The 20,881-nt window shown below is 47.0% G+C and overlaps 1 protein-coding gene across 3 annotated transcripts in view; it reads left to right on the top strand.

The window, feature by feature from the left end:
* Positions 1–20,881, top strand: part of CYFIP2 (cytoplasmic FMR1 interacting protein 2) — a 127,119-nt gene that overhangs the window by 20,098 nt on the left and 86,140 nt on the right. For 2 of the 3 annotated variants that reach the window (XM_047091924.1, XM_047091940.1), the window contains 8 exons: positions 759–898; positions 2,404–2,493; positions 7,721–7,798; positions 9,491–9,592; positions 12,970–13,151; positions 14,955–15,051; positions 16,372–16,500; positions 19,131–19,235. In XM_047091924.1, coding sequence (XP_046947880.1) covers positions 782–898; positions 2,404–2,493; positions 7,721–7,798; positions 9,491–9,592; positions 12,970–13,151; positions 14,955–15,051; positions 16,372–16,500; positions 19,131–19,235 — 900 coding nt within the window. In that variant the 5' untranslated portion in view covers positions 759–781. Of the gene's footprint in view, positions 1–758; positions 899–2,403; positions 2,494–7,720; positions 7,799–9,490; positions 9,593–12,969; positions 13,152–14,954; positions 15,052–16,371; positions 16,501–19,130; positions 19,236–20,881 lie in introns of those variants that run through there. The other variant, XM_047091932.1, reaches the window with a different exon arrangement.

The following is a 20,881-nucleotide window of genomic DNA, read 5'->3' as shown; positions in this document are numbered from 1 at the left end:
CTGTGTTGTTCAGATCCCCATCAGCTGCACTGCCTTGTGAAGCTCTCATCAAAGCCAGCGAGCTCTGCCAGGGCCCAAGACACGGAAATGTCCGTTTAGGGCTTTTTGTTTGATGTGCCTCACAAAACATCCCCAGGCCAAGGAAGACCATGGCTCTTTGTGTTTGCAAGTAAGGTTAAATTTGCTGGAGTCTGAATTCTTGTAGTCCCAGCTTAATGAGCTTGTAAAACCTAGGCCCTGGATTCAGGTTGATAATCGTGGCTGTTTCCCTCATGGGTATTTGTGCTGTGTGGTTATTTAGGAGTGAAACAGATACATATCCTCCCGAAGACCAGAGCTGGGGGCTGGCCGAGGCCCACGTCTAGCATCAGGCACTATGTGAGGCCCTTTGCCCTTAGCGTGCTTGTGTGGGTGCTACATATAGTTGCTCTGAGTCTTGTTTCTTCATCAGTCACGTGGCTGCCTTACCACCTGCCATGTTGACCACAGAGGGTTGTGGTGAGGCTTAGTCCAGACAATAGACATAAAAAAGTACCCTGTAAACTGTAAAGAGATCCTCAAATATCAGGCACGGGTTGCAGGCACCTTGTGAAGAGGTAGCAAGTGGAAGTGGTCTCAATGCATGTAAATAAACCCCCTTTGTTCTTTGGAAGGAGGCTGAACCGGGTGAGACTGTTCTCACTTCCGACACCCCTGACACCCCTGCACCCCTGACATTCCTGACATTCTCCACCCTATCTTCTCTCCCTTTCCTTCAGTGCAGAATACACAAACTGCAGCCATGACCACCCACGTCACCCTGGAAGATGCCCTGTCCAACGTGGACCTGCTGGAAGAGCTGCCCCTCCCCGACCAGCAGCCATGCATCGAGCCGCCACCTTCCTCCATCATGTACCAGGTCAGTCTCCCAGAGCACCGGGGAGTTCAGAACTCCGGATCCCCTCGGTGGGTGTGCCCTGAAGGCATAGGGAAGGGGGAGGTCTGCATCTGGAAGGTGAAAGGTCCTGAGCTGATGGAGTCCCTTGTGCCCTGGTGGAGCTGAGTATGAGGAATAGATTAGCTAGTAAACGAATACCAGGACTATTTCTCCTCCCCAGGGAAGGCTTGTTGATCTGCTCTGACCCCAAATACCTTCCCGGCTGTTCTTGCTGCAGCATCAACCAAGGTTTTGGCAGCTCTGATCTCATGAATTAAATATTACAATTTAGAAACCTCTAGAGCCTGCCTGGGTAATTACTTTTCCTTCATGTATGTGAGAAGAGCTCTTCAGCTCCCCACAGCAGCTAATGGCTCAGGGAAGTCGCTCACCATTGTTTGCTTTTGCCTGAGAGAGGGGAGCTTGAGATAAACTATATCAGATTGTTCAAAACCGTAACCCCCCAGGGTGTGACTGGAAGGGCATCAGGGGAGCCAGAGTGAGCCTTGCAAATAGCCCCTTGTCTGGGCATGCTGGGCGAGTATGCCACGTTAGGAAAGAACAAGTTAATATAAAACTTTTAGCTGTGTTTGACCTTTTCTAAGTTCTGAGGCTGCTAAATGAGACTAAATATGAATGCATAATATATTTGTAATTTCATTCAGTAGTTAGATTTTATCAAGCACATTCCTAAAGGTTCAAGTTACAAACTTGGCTCGTTCACGTCTTCTAACCCAGGTTAAATTTTTAATTATGTGCATATCTTTTTATTACAAGCAATACAGAAAAGTATAACAAATAAAAATTTCCCTCTATGACTATACACACACACAGCCCTTTTTACTATACTTATAAGTACATATTATGTATAGATCTAGATGTTTTTAACCAAAAGGGAACCATACTGTAGATAATTGCTCTGTGGTTTGGCTTTTTGAACTTGAAATCTATTATGGGTACTTTTCCATAACAGTACTACAATGCTATCATTTTGTTTTTAACCACCACATAGTACTTATAAGTGCATCGTACAGATATACTATTATTGATTTAGCCTTTTGCTGTTAATGGATGTTGGGATGGTTTCCAGTTTTTTCTATCAGAAAAAAAAATGTTGCAGTTATTATCCTTGTACGTACGTATCTGCAGCCTCAGGTAACTATTTTGGCAACTGCTGGATGAAAACAATGCGCATCTTAACTTTTCACAGCTCTTTAGGATTATCTAGTTTAAGCATTTGCTTCCAAGCCTCAGCTGGGTGAATGTGGTTAACTACCAATGGGAAGAAGCAGATCCGGGCCCTGTTTAGCCAGCTCCTGCCCAGTGTGAGTCAGAGTTGGATTTTCTCAGGGGAAGATCAAAGCATGATGTAGAGATAGGTTTCCACAGAGTCTGGTGGCATTTTTTGGCAGTGGGGTTCCCTGGACACCCAGCCGCCTTGGACTTGTTTTCCAACCAACAAATGTTTCTTCCTCTAATTCCTACAGGCTAACTTTGACACAAACTTTGAGGACAGGAATGCATTTGTCACAGGAATTGCAAGGTACATTGAGCAGGCTACGGTCCATTCCAGCATGGTAAGTCGCTGTGACCCTGCCAGCACAGGAGGGGCAAGTGCTCAGCTATTCCGAGAGCTGCCTGTCTCAGTCAGACCCTTCTCCAGAAGCCTGTTCCCCTGTGCTTCCCCACCGCCTCCCAGTGCCTGGGGCACAATGTTCCCCTGTCTTCTAACCTTGCAAATTCTACTCACAGGAGGGCCCAATTTGATCCCACTCCATCCCTGAACTTCTGTAGCTTTTTGAATTAGCATATCATTAGATCTTGCCTTACCTTATACTTTATAGATTACTGGCTGTGTGGCAGTTTGTCTCTTGACCAAAGCAAAAGGTTTCTCGAGAGAGAGAGAGAGAGAGAGAGAGAGAGATGGTGTCTGTAGAATAATATATTATTGACTCAAGGAAGGTGGTGGCCTAAATCATTCACAAGCGGCATCAATGGTCTGATGGGTCCGTATGTGACCCATCTGTGAGGGATCACTCACTTCCCTCTTGGGCTTTCATTGATTTTATTCTAACACAGCACCAGAATTTGAAGAATTCCAGAATCCTCATGCAGCTCAGTGGACCTCTGTCAGTGTATCAGTTATATGCTAAAAGTCTTGCCTGACCATACCCAGCCCCATTCATTCAACAAATATTGTGCACCTGGTACCTACAGAGACTGTGTTAAATGAGGGGATATGCAAGGTCAGAGAGGGGCCAGTCTTGATTCTCAATGAGGCAAGTGGGAAATAGACAAGTTTACCATTTATTGAACACTTTCTGTGCAGATATTTTATTTACATTTTTTTAAATTCCAGTGTAGATAACATACGGTGTTATATTAGTTTCAAGTGTACAATGTAGTGATTCAGCAGTTCCGCATATTACCCAGCATTCCTCATACGTGTGCTTTTAATCTCCTTCTCCTATTTCATCCACCCTCCCGAGCATCTCCTCTCTGCTAACTATAAGTTTGCTCTCTATAGTTACGAGTCTCTTTTTTGGCTTCTCTCTTTTTTTTCCTTTGTTCATTTGTTTTATTTCTTAAATTCCACAAATAAATGAAATCATATGGTATTTGTCTTTCTCTGACTTATTTTACTTAGTAGTATTCTCCCTAGATCCATCCATGGCAAGATTACAAATGGCAAGATTTTGTTCTTTTTTTTTTTGAAGATTTATTTTGTTTTTAGAGAGAGAGGGAGGGAGAGCGAGCATGAGTCGGGGGAGGGACAGAGCGGGGAGGGGGAGAGAGAGAGAATCTGAAACTGAGCATGGAGCCTGACACGGGGCTCAATCCCATGACCCTGGAATCATGACCTGAGCCAAAATCAAGAGTGGGATGCTCAACCGACTGAGCCACCCAGGTGCCCCTTTTTGTTTTTTATGGCTGAATAATATTCCTTGTCAGTGTGTGTTTGTGTGTGTGTGTACACATGCCACATTTTTATCCATTCATCTATCAATGGACACTTAAGTTGCTTCCATATTTTGGCTATTGTAAATAATGCTGCAATAAATTTATGGAGGTGTATATATCCTTTGGAATTATTGTCCTCATATTCTTTGGGAAAATACCCAGCAGTGTGATTACTGGATCATACAGTAGTTCTTTTTTTGATTTTGTCTTCCACCGTGGCTGCACCAGTTTGCATTCCCACCAACAGTCCATGAGGGTTCCTTTTTCTTCACATCTTCACCAACACTTGTTGTTTCTTGTGTTTTTTATTTTAGCCATTCTGACAGGTGTGAGGTGATATCTCATTGTGGTTTTAATTTGCATTTCCTTGATGATCCGTGAGGTTGAGCATCTTTTCATGTGTCTGTTGGCCATCTGTATGTCTTCTTTGGAGAAATGTCTGTTCATGTCTTCTCTGTGCAGATATTTTAAATGCACTGTTTGAATTAGTTCTCACCCCACTCTGTGAGACAAGTTTTATTACAATATCCATTTTACAAACAGGAAAAGCTAAAATTCAGAAAAGTTAAGTAACTTACTCAAGGTCCTGCCACTAACAAGTGACATTGCCAAATGCAGGTCTGTCTACAAAACCTGTGCTCTAGATTAGTCTGTGTAGACAAACAGAAATGCACAAAGTTAAAGGTAAATGATACGGTAGAAGTTCCAACCTGTCTGTTTTTGAAGGGTCCTTGAGAGGGTCAGAGAAAGCTTGATGAAGGAAGGGGCTTTTGAGTAGGCCTTATATACTCTATGCACACACACACACACACACACACAAAGTGCACACACACATATGTTAACCATACACGTGATTTAAAATGTATAAGATATTCTCATACATAGTATCATTGGAGCCTTACAACAGTCTATGACTTGCAAAGGGAGCATTTATATTCACTTTTGAGATGGAAAAAACAGACCTAGGGAAGTTAACAAGCTCATGATCCCGCAACTAGTAAATCACAGGATTGAAACTGGAATTCAAGACTTAGGATTCCCAGTCTGATCTCCTTCCATGCAACTCTGCTGTCCCACATAGTTAGAGGTTTCTCTGTGAGAGATGAGATAGGAAGGGCACACTAGGTTATGGAACCAGCATGAGCAAAGGCACAGAGACAAAAATGTTCAGAGATTTCCTGGGTTAGGGTTTCTCTTTGTGTGCACATGCATGCTATCTCTTTCTGTATCCAAATTTCCTTTTCTGGGCTACACACTGGAATTGCCTCGAGAGCATTAAAAAAAATACCAGTGCCTGGGCCCCTACCCTGGGAATAATGATGTAGTTCTGGTGGGGCATGACCTGGGAATCAGGATTTCAAAGTTCTCCAGGTGACTAATTGCAGCCAGGTGATTTAGGCCAACGCTTTACCTGTAAATGAGAGATCGGTGCCATTTTCAAGGCAAAAGGTGAGCCCAAGCAGAGCCAGGACCAGAACTTAAGTCTCCTGAGGCCCCACTTAGGGCTCTTTCTACCACAGCATCCTGACCTCTGTACTCCAGGCATACACGTCTGGTTGATGGTCACCTGAACTATTCATAGGGAGCCTTGTTTGCTGCCCTGTTCCCAGCACATAGCACAGATCCTGGGACCTGCGGGTGCTCAGTAAAGCACTCAGTGAGTGAAAGTTGGAATCCTCACCCTGCTGGTGGGCAATTTGGTTCTAATAAGTAAATACATGTTCCCTATGTTACTGTCATTTCCCTTCTTTGACATCTGTTCTGAAGGAAGAGCAGTAGCAGACCCGCAGGCTTGATCTTGGTTTTCTTTGGTCTCAAGGACAACGTGTTATTGATTTTTAAAGTTCTCCAAATTAAGAATTGAAAGTATGACTCGTCAGTGACATTTGCTGTTGAAAACAAAACTACAGTAAGTAATAAACTCCAAATTAAATCTGATCTTGCGCTAGGGAGATGTTATGAAATAGATGCGATACATGGAATAAAAAAATCAGTAAAGGTTCATTTTCATATCAGTGTGAACATTTACAAGAGAGCTGGTCTAGTAATACTTCTTTATTTCTTTTGTGAACGTCATATAGCGTAAAATTCACAATGTCACATAACTGTCACCACCATTTAATTTCTGCAGCACTAAAAGAAACCCCAGGCCCATTAGCAGTCTCTCCCAATTCCTGTCTCTCCCCAGCCCCTGGCAAACACCACTCTACTTTCTCTTGCTACAGATTTGTCTGTTCTGAGCATTTCGTCTAAACGGGTCATGACACATGTGGCCTTCTATGGCTGGCATGATGTTTTCAGAGTTGATCTGTGCTGTGGCACAGATAGGCTCTTCACTCCTGTTTATAGACAAACACTGTTCCCTTGTGTGGCTGTACCACATTTCCACGTTTTATTTATCCAGGCATCGGTGAATGGACATTTGGGTTGTTGCCCCTTCTTGATGGTTAGGACAATGCTGCCACGAACAAGTGTGCAAGTTTCTGTGTAGATATGGGAGCGCCTGAGTGGCTCAGTCGGTTGAGTGTCTGACTCTTGATTTCTGCTCAGGTCATGATCTCATGGTCGTGGGACCTAGCCCCACGTCAAGCTTTTTGCTGATAGTGAGGAGCCTACTTGGGATTCTCTCTCTCCCTCTCTCTGCACTCCTTCCCTGTTGGCATGTTCTCTCTCTCTCTCTCTCTCTCTCTCTCTCTCTCACACACACACACACAATAAATAAACTGCAAAAAAAATAAAAAGTTTCTGTGTGGACCTATGTTTTCATTTGTCTTGACTGTGTGTACCTAGGAATAGAATTGCAGTCATATTGTAACTCTGTATTTAACTGTTCGAGAAACTGCCAGACTGTCTTTTTCCTAGTAATACTCTCACCTCCCTTTACAGATCACCTAGAGAGAGAGAGAGAGAGAGAGAGAGAGAGAGAGAGATCCACTGAATTCTCATAAAATTCTCAGAGGTCATTTTTGTCATTGTCATTAAACAGATACTAAATGGAGAATTTTAGGTTAAGTGATTTCTTGAAGATCAAAGGGAAGGGCTAACAGGTGAGGAAGCTGAGATTTGAGCCCAGATATTTGGACCCTGAGTTTAGGACTCTTAGCACTTGCTAGGTGAGGTGAGTCATCGCTGTATTTTTCAGATTCGTTTTCCATGCTGTTATTGGTTTTGCCATCTGCCGTACATTATTTTTAAAAGTTTATCTTACTCATTTTCTTGCTTCTGAAATAGTAGCAAGCATTCTTATAAAAGGGCAAAGAGTACTCTATAATATGAAAAGTGAAAGCCCCCGTTGATCCAACCCCACAGACAGCTTGCTATTCCCGGCTTGGGGCGTATTGTACCCAAATATTTGTCAGTACACAACAACATACTTTCATAATTATTGCTCTTTGTTTGGTTTTTGAACCTATCTGCCGTCCACACTGTTTTGCTACTTGCTTTTTTCTGGCTAACAGTATGCCTGATACAACTTTTGCTGTTGGCACAAACAGACCTGCCTTCTTCTTTCTCAGGTGGCCATCCATCTTGGAAAGATGTGGCCTGCTGCTAGAGCCCTTGGATGTCTGAGGAGGATAATTTAGGCCAGGGCTTCTCAAGCTCAGTTGCGCACCTTGGGAGTAGGAGTCACCTGGGAGTTTGGTTGAAATGCAGATTCTGATTCCATAGGCCCAGCCGGGGACCCAAGACTCTCTGCATTTCTACTAAGCTTCCCAGGCCGTGCTGTGTGGATGCTACTGGTCCCCAGACCACTGTGAGTCGTGAGGATCTGGGGCGCCGTGAAGGAGCCTGCTGGCTCCGGTGCGTGTGGTTTCTCCCTGCCGAGTGTGTTTTGCTTTTCAGAATGAAATGCTGGAGGAAGGACATGAGTATGCAGTCATGCTGTATACCTGGCGCAGCTGTTCCCGGGCCATCCCCCAGGTGAGACCGTCCTCGCCAGGTGCCCTCCCGGCCCTCCACCTCACCCCCTCCCAGACAGCTGAGCCTCTCCAGATGGCAGGGAAGGAAGCAGGGCCTCTTACCCAAGGGTGCTTGCTCACGACATCTGGAGCGCTTCCCATGAGACTGAAGACAACTTAAAAAATATCAGTTCGGGGCACCTGGGTGGCTCAGTCGGTTAAGCATCCGACTTTGGCCCAGGTCATGACCTCGCACTCACGGGATGGAGCCCCACGCCAGGCTCCATGCTGACAGCGTAGCACGGGATTCTCTCTCTCCCTCTTTCTCTGCCTCTCCTTATATTATTTATAAATAAATAAACCTAAAAACTTGTCCATTACTTCAAAAGCAGTATGTGCTACCTGTATGACACCCAGACCATTGCAGAAAGAGATAAAGTAAAAAGCAAGATGTCCCCACCTCCTGACCCCCACTACCTGGACCCACCTCCCACCAAAGCATAGTCACCATGCATACCTTGCTGCGTGGATCTTTTTCCCTCGAATATCATAAATGTCCCTATGAATATTATTTTGGAAATTATCATTTATAAAAGTGTGTTTTGTATTTGTATTGTCCTGCCACTTGCTTTTTCCACCTAATTCTTTATTACTTTTTCATGTTGACTCATACAGATATTACATTTACTATAATTACCATCATCCTATAATTCATGGGCCCCATTATTATAACAAGGTTAACAAACCACAGGTATGTAAAGTAAACAGAAACTATTCCTCTCTCTTCCCCTTAATCATAGCCCCCAGAGTTAACTGCTTATTAACAGTTTGCTTTGAACTCTTAGATTCCCTATGCCTGTATTATATATGGACACACAAACACACACGCAGTTTTGTTCTGTGTTTTGTTTGACAAAAAATGGGATTGAATTACACTTCGTGTCCTGCAAGTTTTTTCACCCATCAGTTTATGGTAGTAATCTTTCCATGTCAGTTCCCGTAGATCTATCTCCTTCCTTCTAGCAGCTTTATAATGATACTGTATGAATGCATCATATTTTATCCATTTAATCATTGACTGGTAGATATTTAACTTATTGCTACCATTTTAAGAATCTCTAAGCAACAATGTGAAGAATGTCCTCGCGCTTATCTTTTGCTCACTCTTGTTTCAGTTGACCAGTTAGCAGTCTCGGGTGTGCATGCTGTGAAAACATCTGCCATGTGATACTGATGTGTTGAAAACCACTGGGCAAAGAAAAGGGGTTTCTTGATGGAGCCAAGTTTGGCCAGGGGGCCTCACCCCAGGTGCATCTGGAACAGTGGCTGGAACATTTTTCTCTGCTTAGAACCTGGTGGGGCCCCACTGGGGTAGGAGTGGGGAAAGACTGAAGGAAGGAGACCGTGCAGATCGATGTAGGCGTGTGTACAGCTCGAGGCCAGGGCACTGAACAGATTGAAGGGAAGGAGGGTTCCGTTCTCAGGACCAGCTGGTTTCTTGCCTGCAGCCAGTGTCTGGCAGGCAGTTCTGTTCCTCCAAGCCATACCTGACAGTCAGGGCTACCCCGGCCTCTGCTCACTAGGGTGACCACCGCATTTATCATCCTAAACGAGATGCCTATGAGAGTGCAGACGGGCCCTGATAATAAGACAACAGACGTGAACCAGAGCTGCCTTGGCAAGGCAGGATGTGTGAGCTCCTCTCTCCCCACAGGTGAAATGCAATGAGCAGCCCAACCGGGTTGAGATCTATGAGAAGACAGTGGAGGTGCTGGAGCCAGAGGTCACCAAGCTCATGAAGTTCATGTACTTTCAGGTGAGGGGTAAGGGTGGGTCTGAATCAGGGGACCTGAGAGGGCCTCACTCTGCCAGATGCTGGGGTCTGGATTTTTGAGCCATGGTATTCATTCCTTGAGCAAATACTTCTGGAGCACCCCTGACGTGCCCCTTGGTGAGCAAGGCAAACAAGCCTCCCTCTCTCCCTGTGATTTACATCCTAGTGAGCACATGAGTGTGTTTCAGGTAGAAGGAGAGACTGACAGTAAACAATATTCAGTCCTTTTCAGGGTGTAGTAAGTGCTGTGAGTAAATAAAACTGAAACATAATAACTCTGGGGTGCAGGGTGTCTGTGACATAGTGCAGCTTTAGGGATGGGCTGTCAGGAGTGGCATTTGAACGCGTGTATCGTGAGAAAGAAGCTGGCGGGTGATGATTGGAGGGAGAGGGTTTCACGTGGAAGGAACAGCAAAGGTAAAGGTCCTGGGGCCTGTAGGAGCACAGCATGTTTAACAAATAGAATGAAACCAGGGAAACTGCAGATTGAGAAGGGACGGGTGACAAAGGTGATGGGGGGAGGTAGACAGGCCCTTACAGGGCACTGTGGGCCAGGAAGTAGGACATAAAAAGAATATGTGGATTTTACTCGAGCACCATGGAAGCCACTGGGGGTGTCTTGTGACATGTTCTGATTTGAGGTTTTACAGCAGCATTCTGGCTGCTGTGTGGAAAATGGATGGGAGGTGGGTGGGGGTGGAGGGGAGAGAAGAGTGACAGCAGGGAGACCAGCTGGGAAGCCAGGAAGAACTATCATTTAAGGAAGAAAAGGGAAAAGAGAGCCAAGGGCCTCCACGAATGGAAGGTAAGAGGGCAAGCTGCTTAAACAGGAGTGGCAAAGGGAAAATCCCTTTGCAGGCAGGTTGATTATCATGGTTGTGTCAGGAATGCAGGATGAACGCTTCAAGACCAGTCTGTACCCTGGGGCGGGAGTCCCACCACACACTCCACGCATACGCATGCTCCGCTGTAGAGCTGAGCTTCGCAAATAGACTTGCAAGCACTGGCCGCATATCTGCCCTGCGCCCAGCTCTGCCCAGGCCAGGATGGGAGACGGGAATGTCTGGGGAAGGTACAGGTGCATGCCATCCAGGCCAGGAGGGCCGGCTTCCCAGGCAGAGAAACCCGAGGTTCTACTCTCCTGTCCTTATGTGCCTGTGAGTTATTTAACATCTGGCACCTTCAGTTCTCTCGCCTTGGAAATCATGCCGAATCTCAGGTTTGCGGTGAGGATACATGAGGTCTGTTTGTAAAGAGCCAAGTAGATCTCTGGTTACAGAGCCAGTTTATCAAATGGCAGCTGCTGTTACTGGCACCCTGGACCTGCCCCTAGGAGCCTAATCTCTTTGAGAAGGCAGGTCCAAGAGAGAAAAAAACTACCCAGAGACTGATTAAGTGCTTAACTAAGGGTTAAGGGTCTTAACTAAGGGTCTTCTGATGAGATATTTAGAAGAGAGGATCTGCAGTAATTTAGAACTATGCTGCTTAACACAGGAGCCATTAGCCATATGGACTCTCTACATTAAAACTAAATAAAATTTAAAATTCTGTTCCCCCAATGCACCAGCCATTCCATGCTCAGTAGCGTGTGAGTGACTCCTGTGTTGGACAGTGCAGATATGGAACATTCCCATCATGACAAAAAGTGTTATTGGACCTAGACCCTGGAAGGAGCAAGCATGGCTTGGTCTGCACTTTGGAGGAAAGGAATGATTGGCGGGTAGCGTGTACCAAATCTGTGGAGTGAAGCTCACAGGAATTTCCCCCCTTCCCTCTCCTCCCCCTCCTCTCCTTTCTCCACCTCCTCTTCTCTCTGTCTCTCTCTGAATTGCTGCGTTAGCCGTTTTTTGTTATTGATCAGCTGCCTTTTTTGGTAACAGATTTTTTTAGGTACAATTTACCTACCATACAATTTATCCACTTAAATTGGACAATTCAACAACTTTCACGGAGTTGTGTATCCACCACCACAATCAACTTGAGAACATTCTCACTTCAAAAAGAAATCCCATAACCCTTTCACCACCACCTATTACACCCTCCGTGTGCCCCCCACCTCCAGCTCTAGGTAACCACTAATCTATCTTGTGTCCCTATGGATTTGCCTGTTCTGGACATCGCATATAAATGGAATCATACGATATGTGACCTTTTGTGACAGACTTCTTTCACTTTGCACGCTGTTTTCAAGATCCATCCATCTTGTAGCACATACCAAAATGTATGATCAAACACTGTTCTGTATGGATCTACCACATTTTATTTATGTATTTATTAGTTATAGACATTTAGGTTATATCCACTTTGGGGCTGTTACAAACAATGCTGCTGTAAATATCCATGCATACATTTTTGAGAGGACATATTTTCATTTCTCTGTTTCTCTATAACGATTCTCCCTGCTTCTACCTTTGCCCCCTACAGTGTATTCGCACTGCAACAGCTACCATTTTACAATACAATTCATACCATGTTATCCTGTTTCAGAACCCTCCCACTTCTCCTTGACTCCTTCAATGTGGAAATCCTACCCCTCACAAAGGCCTGCAAGAGCCAGTGGCCCTGGTCCCTCTCCATCTCCAGTTTCTTCCTTCTGCTCACTCCACTTCAACCACTGGCTTTCTCATCCTTCAAACATGCCAGGCACACGCCTGCCTCAGGGCCTTTGCACTGGCCGTGCAGAATGCACTTCTGTCAGTTATCCCTGTCCTTCTCCTTTTCTTCTTTCAAACTTTTTTCTAAAAGTCACATCTTGGTTATTTCTTCTCTGATCTTCCTACTAAAGTGTACAACTCTCTCTGCCCTCCCTTTTCCCCTTTATTTTTCTCCATGTGTATCACATTCTAATATGGAGTATTTGTTTTGTTCTCTGCCTTCCCTAGCATGTAAGCCCCTTAGGGTAGAAAGTTTTTTGTTTTTTTTTTTTTCTGTTCCCTACTTTACTCCAGCACCCAGAATGGTTCCTGGCACATAATAGATGTTCAATTGGATGCCTTAGCATCTCTCTCTGAATGTCTGTCTCACTCTTGGTCCCTCACCTTCTACCATCTGGTGCCTGACACTGTCCTAGGTGCTAGATACAAAACTGAGTAAGACATCATGCTTCTCAGAGAGGGCATGGTGAATGAATTGATTGGTTTGACTCACTTGGCCGCAGGTTCCAGGCTGCTCTCTAGAAACGAGCTCTGGATTTAGGGACTCCCCTGAGAAAGACCTCCCAGCAGCTATGACTCCCTCTACATGTCCAGGCACTGACTAGAGCCCCCGGGGAACAAGCCTTGGTCCTGCTCCGCACAGAGAGCACAGTGAGCCAACCCCCCTGGGCTGCCCGTCCTCACCTGCTGCCCCTCTGCCTGCAGCGTAAGGCCATCGAGCGGTTCTGCAGTGAGGTGAAGCGCCTTTGCCATGCCGAGAGGAGGAAGGACTTTGTCTCCGAGGCCTACCTCCTGACCCTGGGCAAATTCATCAACATGTTCGCCGTCTTGGATGAGCTGAAGAATATGAAGTGCAGCGTCAAGAACGACCACTCTGCCTACAAGAGGTCAGGGCACCCTCCCCCCCTCCCCTCTGCCTGGGTAGCCAGCCTAGGGGAGGCAGAGGATAGAGCCCTTCTGCTAGGCTCCTTCTCCAGAACCACACTGGCCATTCTCCAACATGGCAGGGTTGGGCCTCTATCGGTTTTTGCAGTTTGGGGACTAGGACGCAGAGCTGAGTCCTTGGAGAACTGGCTCTTTGTCAGCGTTCTGTCTCACGATGGCATCAAATCCTCATTATCCCCTACCTGTGGAGCAGTAGCGGTTTCTGTGGTCCCATGCGGTGTGGGACCAGGAAAATAATCAGAAAATGGTCACATCAGCCGTTTCCTGCAAGATTCAGACAGCCAGTTCAAACTGCTTGTGTAAAAGAAGGAACTGGATTGGCTCCCAGAACTGAAAGGTTTCACCGGATCTGGATCTGGATACGCAGATGATGTTGCTCTGATGCCCTCTACCTCTCTCTTGGGCTCGACTTTCCTTGATAGCAGCTTCTTGCTCAGGCAGGCCTGTGCCCGGTGGTGGCCAGCAGCAGCTGTAAGCTTCCCTCTGACCAGCGTAGCTGCCCCAGTTTCAAAGGAAAGAAGGGGAGCCTCTTTCATGTATGTTTGCCAAAGTCCCACGGAGGATGGTCATTGCCCCAGTTTGGATAGTGCGTGCACCCCTCCATCAGTTACTGGTGGGAGTGGGGGCTGCAGCTCAGGGGCTTGTCCTCAGAGTCAGTCGGGGGCCAGTGTCAGCCTGCAAGAAAGAAGGACAGGGTGGGTGAGAGGTTGTCACTCTCCAGAAATTAGGATCCAGCCGCCCCGAAGCAACAGGTATCTTTCCTGTATGTTGTGGAGGTTCAGATGAGCCCTGCAGTGTCTGGACACTGCTTGGGAAGGATTTTCTGTGTCACTGATGAAGAGAGTCCCTCCTCCTTGAGTCACCTCCTCCCAGGGCCCCGGAGCAACTGGAGAATGCAGACAACAGACCTGCTTCTCGTGATTTTATCCTCCTGAGCAAAGTATGAAACCTAGGGATGCCCGCAGGCAGAGCCCCATCTCCAGCCTGGCTCAGAAATGGCAGCTTTCACAAAGATTCGTAGACAATTCGTAGTATAATGTCTCCCACACCCCCACCCCCGTTCTCCCCAGTTTTGGTCACAAGTGACATGCTCTGTAGAGCAGCTAGGGTCGTGAGCAAGGCAGGTGTCCTGTCCGTGCCCTCCCAGGCTGCCGTAACACAGACCACACTGACACCAGGTCAGGCTGGAAAAGTCCAGGGTGCCATGGTGTTCCCCCTTCGAGTCCTTTGTGTATTCCCCGTACCCATCATCCCTTCCCCTGTAATCCTGCTAGGTGAAACAGACTTCTGTGTTCCATGCAGTGCTTTGCTTTAGAAACTTGGAGGTTTTCTATAAATAACATAATCCACTCAAAACCACTCAGTGCACCCTGCCTGGGGTTCTTCTCCATGACCGCTGTGCAGCTTCACAGCAGGTCACGGCACAGTGCGAGGATGCTCGTTTCACCCTGCCTTGCCACCTCGGGCTGGTTGATAGGATGCCAGTTGCCCTTAAACTTGCTGACTTTGACGTTCAGTGTAATCTTGCCTCTTAATTTGAGGTACCTTTATCACAAGCGTGTACATGGCCCCAGACGAAATGACCCCAGAACACACTCTCCTTTGATGTTAGAGTCCCCTGTGGTATTCAGAGCTCCTTCACCTCAGGGGGCAGTGAAATTCTGGGTTAGGTAGGAGCAAGAGCCCGTGAGGCCCGGCTTCAGCTGGTTACACTTGAGCATCTTTCTCTGCAACACCGTGTACAGGGCGGCACAGTTCCTGAGGAAGATGGCAGACCCCCAGTCCATCCAGGAGTCGCAGAACCTTTCCATGTTCCTGGCCAACCACAACAGGATCACCCAGGTGGTAGCAAATTCCTTGTTCATCTTGGCCTGGTGTCCCAGGACACAGGCAGGGGCCTGAAGTGTGGGTGGACCATGAGCAGGGGAACTCAGTCCAGATCTAACATCCCCACTTCCTATTCATGAATTAGCAGACTTAAGTCTTGTCTCCCAGCCACAGATGACCCTTTTACCCTCTGCATATTTTGTTCTCTGAAAGCCTTCTCGCCTGTGTTCTGCCCCCACGTGAGTGAAGATTGAGAGCATGGGTTCTAGAGTTTGTCAGCCTTGTTTTCTAATCCTGGACCCTCCACCGACCCATTGTAAGACCTTGAGCAAGGTCTAAGCTTCAGTTTCCTCATCTGTAAGACGGGGCTGTTCTTTGAGAATATGAGACTCCATCTCCTAGGACTGTTGTGAGCCATAAATGAGACCCTGTATTAAATGCCCTTAGCAGACAGAGTGTGACAAATGGTAAGAGCATGAGCTGCTGCAGCTCTGCTTACTGCCACCACTTTGCCAGGCACTCCCCTCGGCTGCAACTCTCGAGCTCTGCCCGACTTAATGTAACCCGTCTTGCTCACCTGTCAGGTCAGCCTAAACGGGCACCAGCAAGAGTGTGAGCAGGACCCTGGCTGAGAGGGGCCGTCCATCTTGGAAGCGTTTTCAGGCTCACATCTGTCTCAGGGATGCTACTGGCTTCACTGGACCCTTACTGCTCCCGGTTGACTGCAGAAGGCTGTCAGGGTTGAGGCTCCCTGTTTCTTTCCCGAGACTCAACCCCACGTCTCAGCCCCAGGTTGTCTGGGAGGGGCACCAGCAGTGCTGTCCACGGCATCCCCACAGGGGGGGCCAGGTTGCGTCTTTGGAGAGAAAGAGCCTGAGACAAAGACCTCAGACTCTTCTCTTGTGGGAAATGCTTCTGTACTGCTGTGTCCTGCCGGGAGGGGCACACCTGCTGGTCCCCCTCTCCTCCCCTGGGCTGGGTCTTTCTGTCATCGTCTGAGATGTCGTGACTAAGTCCACACCCTCAAAACTAAGCCTGGATCACCGCAGGCCTGTTGATGGAAAGCTGAACTGCTTTTCAGCTCAGCTCAGGAAAGTACTTTCTAACTGTCACAACTGCCAGGAAATACAATGGAGGACCCAGGGCAGGGGCAAGTTCCTTGCCGTGGGAGATTCACATGGGAGCTCTGACCTGTCACGGGGCGGGGCGCATGATGGGGGGCATAAGGGGGGATTTGCAGAAGATGCAGGCTCCCTCCACCTGGGATGGGGGGGAGGCGGTGTGGGTGGGAGGAAGCAGGAGAGGGGCTAACCAGAGGGGGGCGCTGCTGTTCAGTGTCTCCATCAGCAACTGGAAGTGATCCCAGGCTACGAGGAGCTGCTGGCAGACATTGTCAACATCTGCGTGGATTACTACGAGAACAAGATGTATCTGACCCCCAGTGAGAAGCACATGCTCCTCAAGGTACAGCTGCGGTCACCCCACCCCCACCCCCAGGGCCGGGGCTTGCCCCTTCACTTCCTTCTTACTTAAAATCATTTTTTAAAAAACATTTATTCTTTTTTCTTAATTAAATGCTGATACAGATCTTACTGCACATAATTTTTCATAACCTGCCTTATTTCCTTTAATATGTCACATACATCTTTCCAGATGTGGTTATGGATATTTCTGCAGTGTAATTTTTTTTTTTAATTTTTTTTTTTTTAATTTTTGGGACAGAGAGAGACAGAGCATGAATGGGGGAGGGGCAGAGAGAGAGGGAGACACAGAATCGGAAACAGGCTCCAGGCTCCGAGCCATCAGCCCAGAGCCCGACGCGGGGCTTGAGCTCACGGAGCGTGAGATCGTGACCTGGCTGAAGTCGGACGCTTAACCGACTGCGCCACCCAGGCGCCCCTCTGCAGTGTAATTTTTAATGGCTGTTGCGTGTCCCATGGTAGGTGGACATTGTTATTAAACAAATCCCCTGTCGTTAGATATTTGTTTGCTAAACGGCACGGAACACTCTTACAGCACAGCTTTTGTGTACGTACTCTTGCCAAGTCAGACGTCCTGGAGGAGAAATTGCCTACTCAAAAGGAGAGCAAAATCTTCAAGCTTTTGCTGTATTTCGCCAAAGTGATCACATTTGTTCCGTCAGTTTGCAAGTTTCATTTTTAATTTATCAAGTACTATCTACTGTAGAAAATCTGGAATGTATAGAAAAGCACAAAAAATGTTAATCTCTCACAGTCTTTCCATCCAGAGGTACTACTTTTAGCGTTTTGATGTATTTCCTTCTAATTTTTTCTATGCTCGACATGTTTTCAACATCTGCAATATGCATAAGTTATGTGCGCGTATGATTTGCGTCCCATTTCATTAAATGTATCTGGAATATTGCGCAGCCGCTAAATAATGTGCTCTGGATGTGCTTGCATTTCTTTAGCCATCAGTCCACCTCTGGCTGCTTGGGTTGTTCCTGATCTCTCTCGGCAGAGATAGCACTGAGATGAGCCATCTTCCCCATGTTCTTATACACGCTGCACGGTCCTTTTGATTCTGTCTTCCCCAGAGTCTCCCCTTCATTGTTCTCCTGCTGGCTTTATTTTTCCTCCTCTCCTCCAGGCCACCCTCGCTATTCTAATGCCAGCCCTGTGGGGGTTCCCTTCTCTCCATCCCCACAGCACCTCAATGAGGTTTGCAGGACAGTATGGCTCAGTGACTTGTTCACTCCGGCTTCCTCTGCATAATCAGAGGTCCAGCAACTCACCCAGAGCCTAGTGGCCTCTCACCCCCATAGCTCTACCCCAAATAGCTGCTGCCACACCCTGGGGCACTAAATCCTAGTCTCCCCCTCCCCCGAAAAGCCCTCCTAGATGCTGCCATCAGATTCTCAAGCCCTTGTTTTCTCTCGTTGGCTTTTTTTTTCAATGTTTATTTTATTTATTTATTTTGGGGGAGAGAGAATCCCAAGCAGGCTCCATGCTGTCAGCACAGAGCCCGATGAGGGGCTCGAACTCATAGATCGTGAGATCCTGACCCGAGCTGAAAATAAGAGCCACTTAACCAACTGAGCCACCCAGACACCCCCATCACTGACTGACTTTTAATCACTTTTAGTTCCTCCACACCTTTTCTTCCCAGCCTTCTTGCCCTCAGCTCTCTGCCTTTTTCCCAGCTCTGCAGTTTGTGGTAGTGAACTCAGATGCCACCAGGGGTGCCACTCCTCTGACAGGGAAAAGTCTGGCGCACACCCTGCAGAGCATGGGGACAGGATAGGACTAAGGGGGATGCGACCTTAATGGTCCTCCAGTCCAGTCCCTTACGTGTCAGATGTGACTTCCCCACAGAAGCTGCTTTCAGCCTCTTCGTTCAGGCCCCCTTCAGCCTCGCTGTGCATTTGACAAAAGGAGCAGAACATGTCAGCGTTCGAGAGCTATTAGATGGACAGGCATATCCAGAGTCAACCTGCTCATAGAGCACTGTCAGGCAGGGAAGTCGCCAGTGGCTCCCTGGCAATCTGTGCGTTGTTTTAGCTTCTTTGAGGAGAGAAGTGAATAGCTGAATGTTCATTCAACACTGAGGAGGTATTCACAAGTACCTGTGATGTGCCAGACCCCAGGGATGCAGGAACAGACTGGCTCAGCTCTTTCCTTCAGGAAGGATCTGAATGTGTAAATGTTGTCAGATCTGGGTTCAGACCCTGTCTCTGTGACTTACTAGCTATGTGACCTCAGCAAGCTGGCTAACCTCTCTGTGTATCCAACGCCTCATCTGTAGAATAAGGTTGTTGTGTAAACTTGATTCATGATTGTTGTCAGAATTAAGGGGAATACCTGGTGAAGCCCTATGCACAGACTCTGGCCCACGGTAAGGACTCAACAAGTGGCCACCGTAATGAGATACTAAAGGGCAGTCTGAATTTCTTTGTAGAAATAAAATCTGGGGTTGAAATTAGATTTATGTCTCCTTTCTTTATGTGAAGACACGTGGGTTTTGAGATAGAACGTGTCACTACATAATGTACATATGTGCACGCCTCCTTTTTTTTTTTTTAACTTTTCCAATGGTTGTGATGGGCTTCTGTGCTCTGCCCCTTCTCACTCTAGGTAATGGGTTTTGGTCTCTACCTGATGGATGGAAATGTCAGTAACATTTACAAACTGGATGCCAAGAAGAGAATCAACCTCAGCAAAATTGATAAGTTCTTTAAGGTCAGAACCTAAGGCTGGGGCTGGACTGAAGGGTGGTCTTTCTGGGGAAAAGAATGAAATCGGCCAGCAAGCAGTGGGGCTTGTTGATTGAGACACAAGCTCTACAGACTCCAAGAGGAGGAGGAGGATAGAGTGATCAGGCCTCCAGCTGCCCCGCAGAAGGCACTCACTATGGAAGCCTGGCCGGTTAAAGTCAGACATGCGTCCAGTCTCAGGATTTGGCTGGGGTTCGCCTGGGGGGCCTTACAGTTCTTTCTGCATGTGGCTTTTTCTCTTTCCTGAAATCCCTTGCTATCTCAACAAAGAGGTGTATCCCAGAAGATAGTGCCTGCTTTCATTTTCTGTATATATTAGAGCTCACAGAGGCAGGAGGATTAAAGACTGGATTTTAAATTGATCCACATTTGCAAAATCACAGCCTCTTCTGGCCCCGGGGGGGCTCCCTCAGCTTGCCCCTGCCTCTGGGCATAGTGCCTCATCATCGGCCATTATACACTCAGACCTTTGCAATGCCTCCAGGGTTTGATCTTCTGGCCCCAATTTTTTTTTTAAATAAAACCTTGGGGTTAAATTAAGCCTTTGGGGTTTTCATGAAGGGATTTCCTGCTTTGGGATTGAATTCCACAGTGTTGGTTCATTCTAGCATTGGGCACTTCAGGCGTGCAGTGGAGCCTCAGGGGTCAGATATGGAAAATCCTGGTTTACATTAAAAGCAGAACCCCTCAAAAGTGTGGCATGGGAGACACTAGCCTGGATCCCACTGACTCTACTAAGTTAAGGGGGAAGTAAACCACCAATAGGCATCCTGTGGCTTTGCTTCTTTTCAAGGCTGGAACTTTCACTTTGCTCTGGAGCTGCACCAGACGAAGACAGGGCTCATCACGGAGACCATGCAGAACCCACCTCTGCCCTGAGTCAGCGTGAATGAGATAGGGGTGGGGTTGAGGCATACAGCTTTGCCATAGTCAGGCCTGGGTTTTAGTCTGGCCCTGCCACCTGATAGCTGGATGCTTCTGAGAAAGTCACTAAGCCTTTCTGAAATGGAGTTCATCAGCCTGGAAAATATGAATGCCAAGGGTATCTACTTTCTAGGGTTCCCCTTGGGATTTGGTGGGAATTACATAGGTGAGTCACAGCCCTGGATTACAATCTTGGCTCCTTGACTTCAAGTTGGTTTGACTTTGTGTGAAAATCACTTCAGCTGTCTAAACCTCAGTTTTGTTGTCTGTGACCTGGGAATGATAATAGTACTGACCTCACAAAGTATTTGTGTGGATTGAGATACTGTTTTGTTGTTGTTGTTGTTTTGTTTAATTGACTAGGTTTTAGAGCAATTTGGGCTCACAGCAAGATTGAGCAGAAAGTGCAGAGCTTTCCTGTTTACCCCCTGACCCCCGCCATGTACAGCCTCCCCCAGTATCACAATCCCCACCAAAGATACATACTTTGACAGTCAGTGAACGTACCCTGACACATCATTATCACCAAAGTCCTTAGTTTACATTAGGAATCACTCATGGGGTTGTACATTCTGTGTGTTTTGACAAATGCAGCATGACACGTATCTACCACTGTCCTAAAGATCTTCTGGTCTTGAAGTGCTTGACTGCATAGAAGCTAACAGTAAATACCAGCCTCCTCTCCAT

Source organism: Lynx rufus, unplaced genomic scaffold (genome assembly GCF_022079265.1).
Source record: "Lynx rufus isolate CCGP_SWC_20201006 ecotype Redwood Valley unplaced genomic scaffold, mLynRuf1.p SCAF_1, whole genome shotgun sequence".
Lineage (NCBI taxonomy): Eukaryota > Metazoa > Chordata > Mammalia > Carnivora > Felidae > Lynx > Lynx rufus.
The sequence above is the reverse complement of the archived record's forward strand: the minus strand, read 5'-3'. Positions and strand labels throughout refer to the sequence as shown.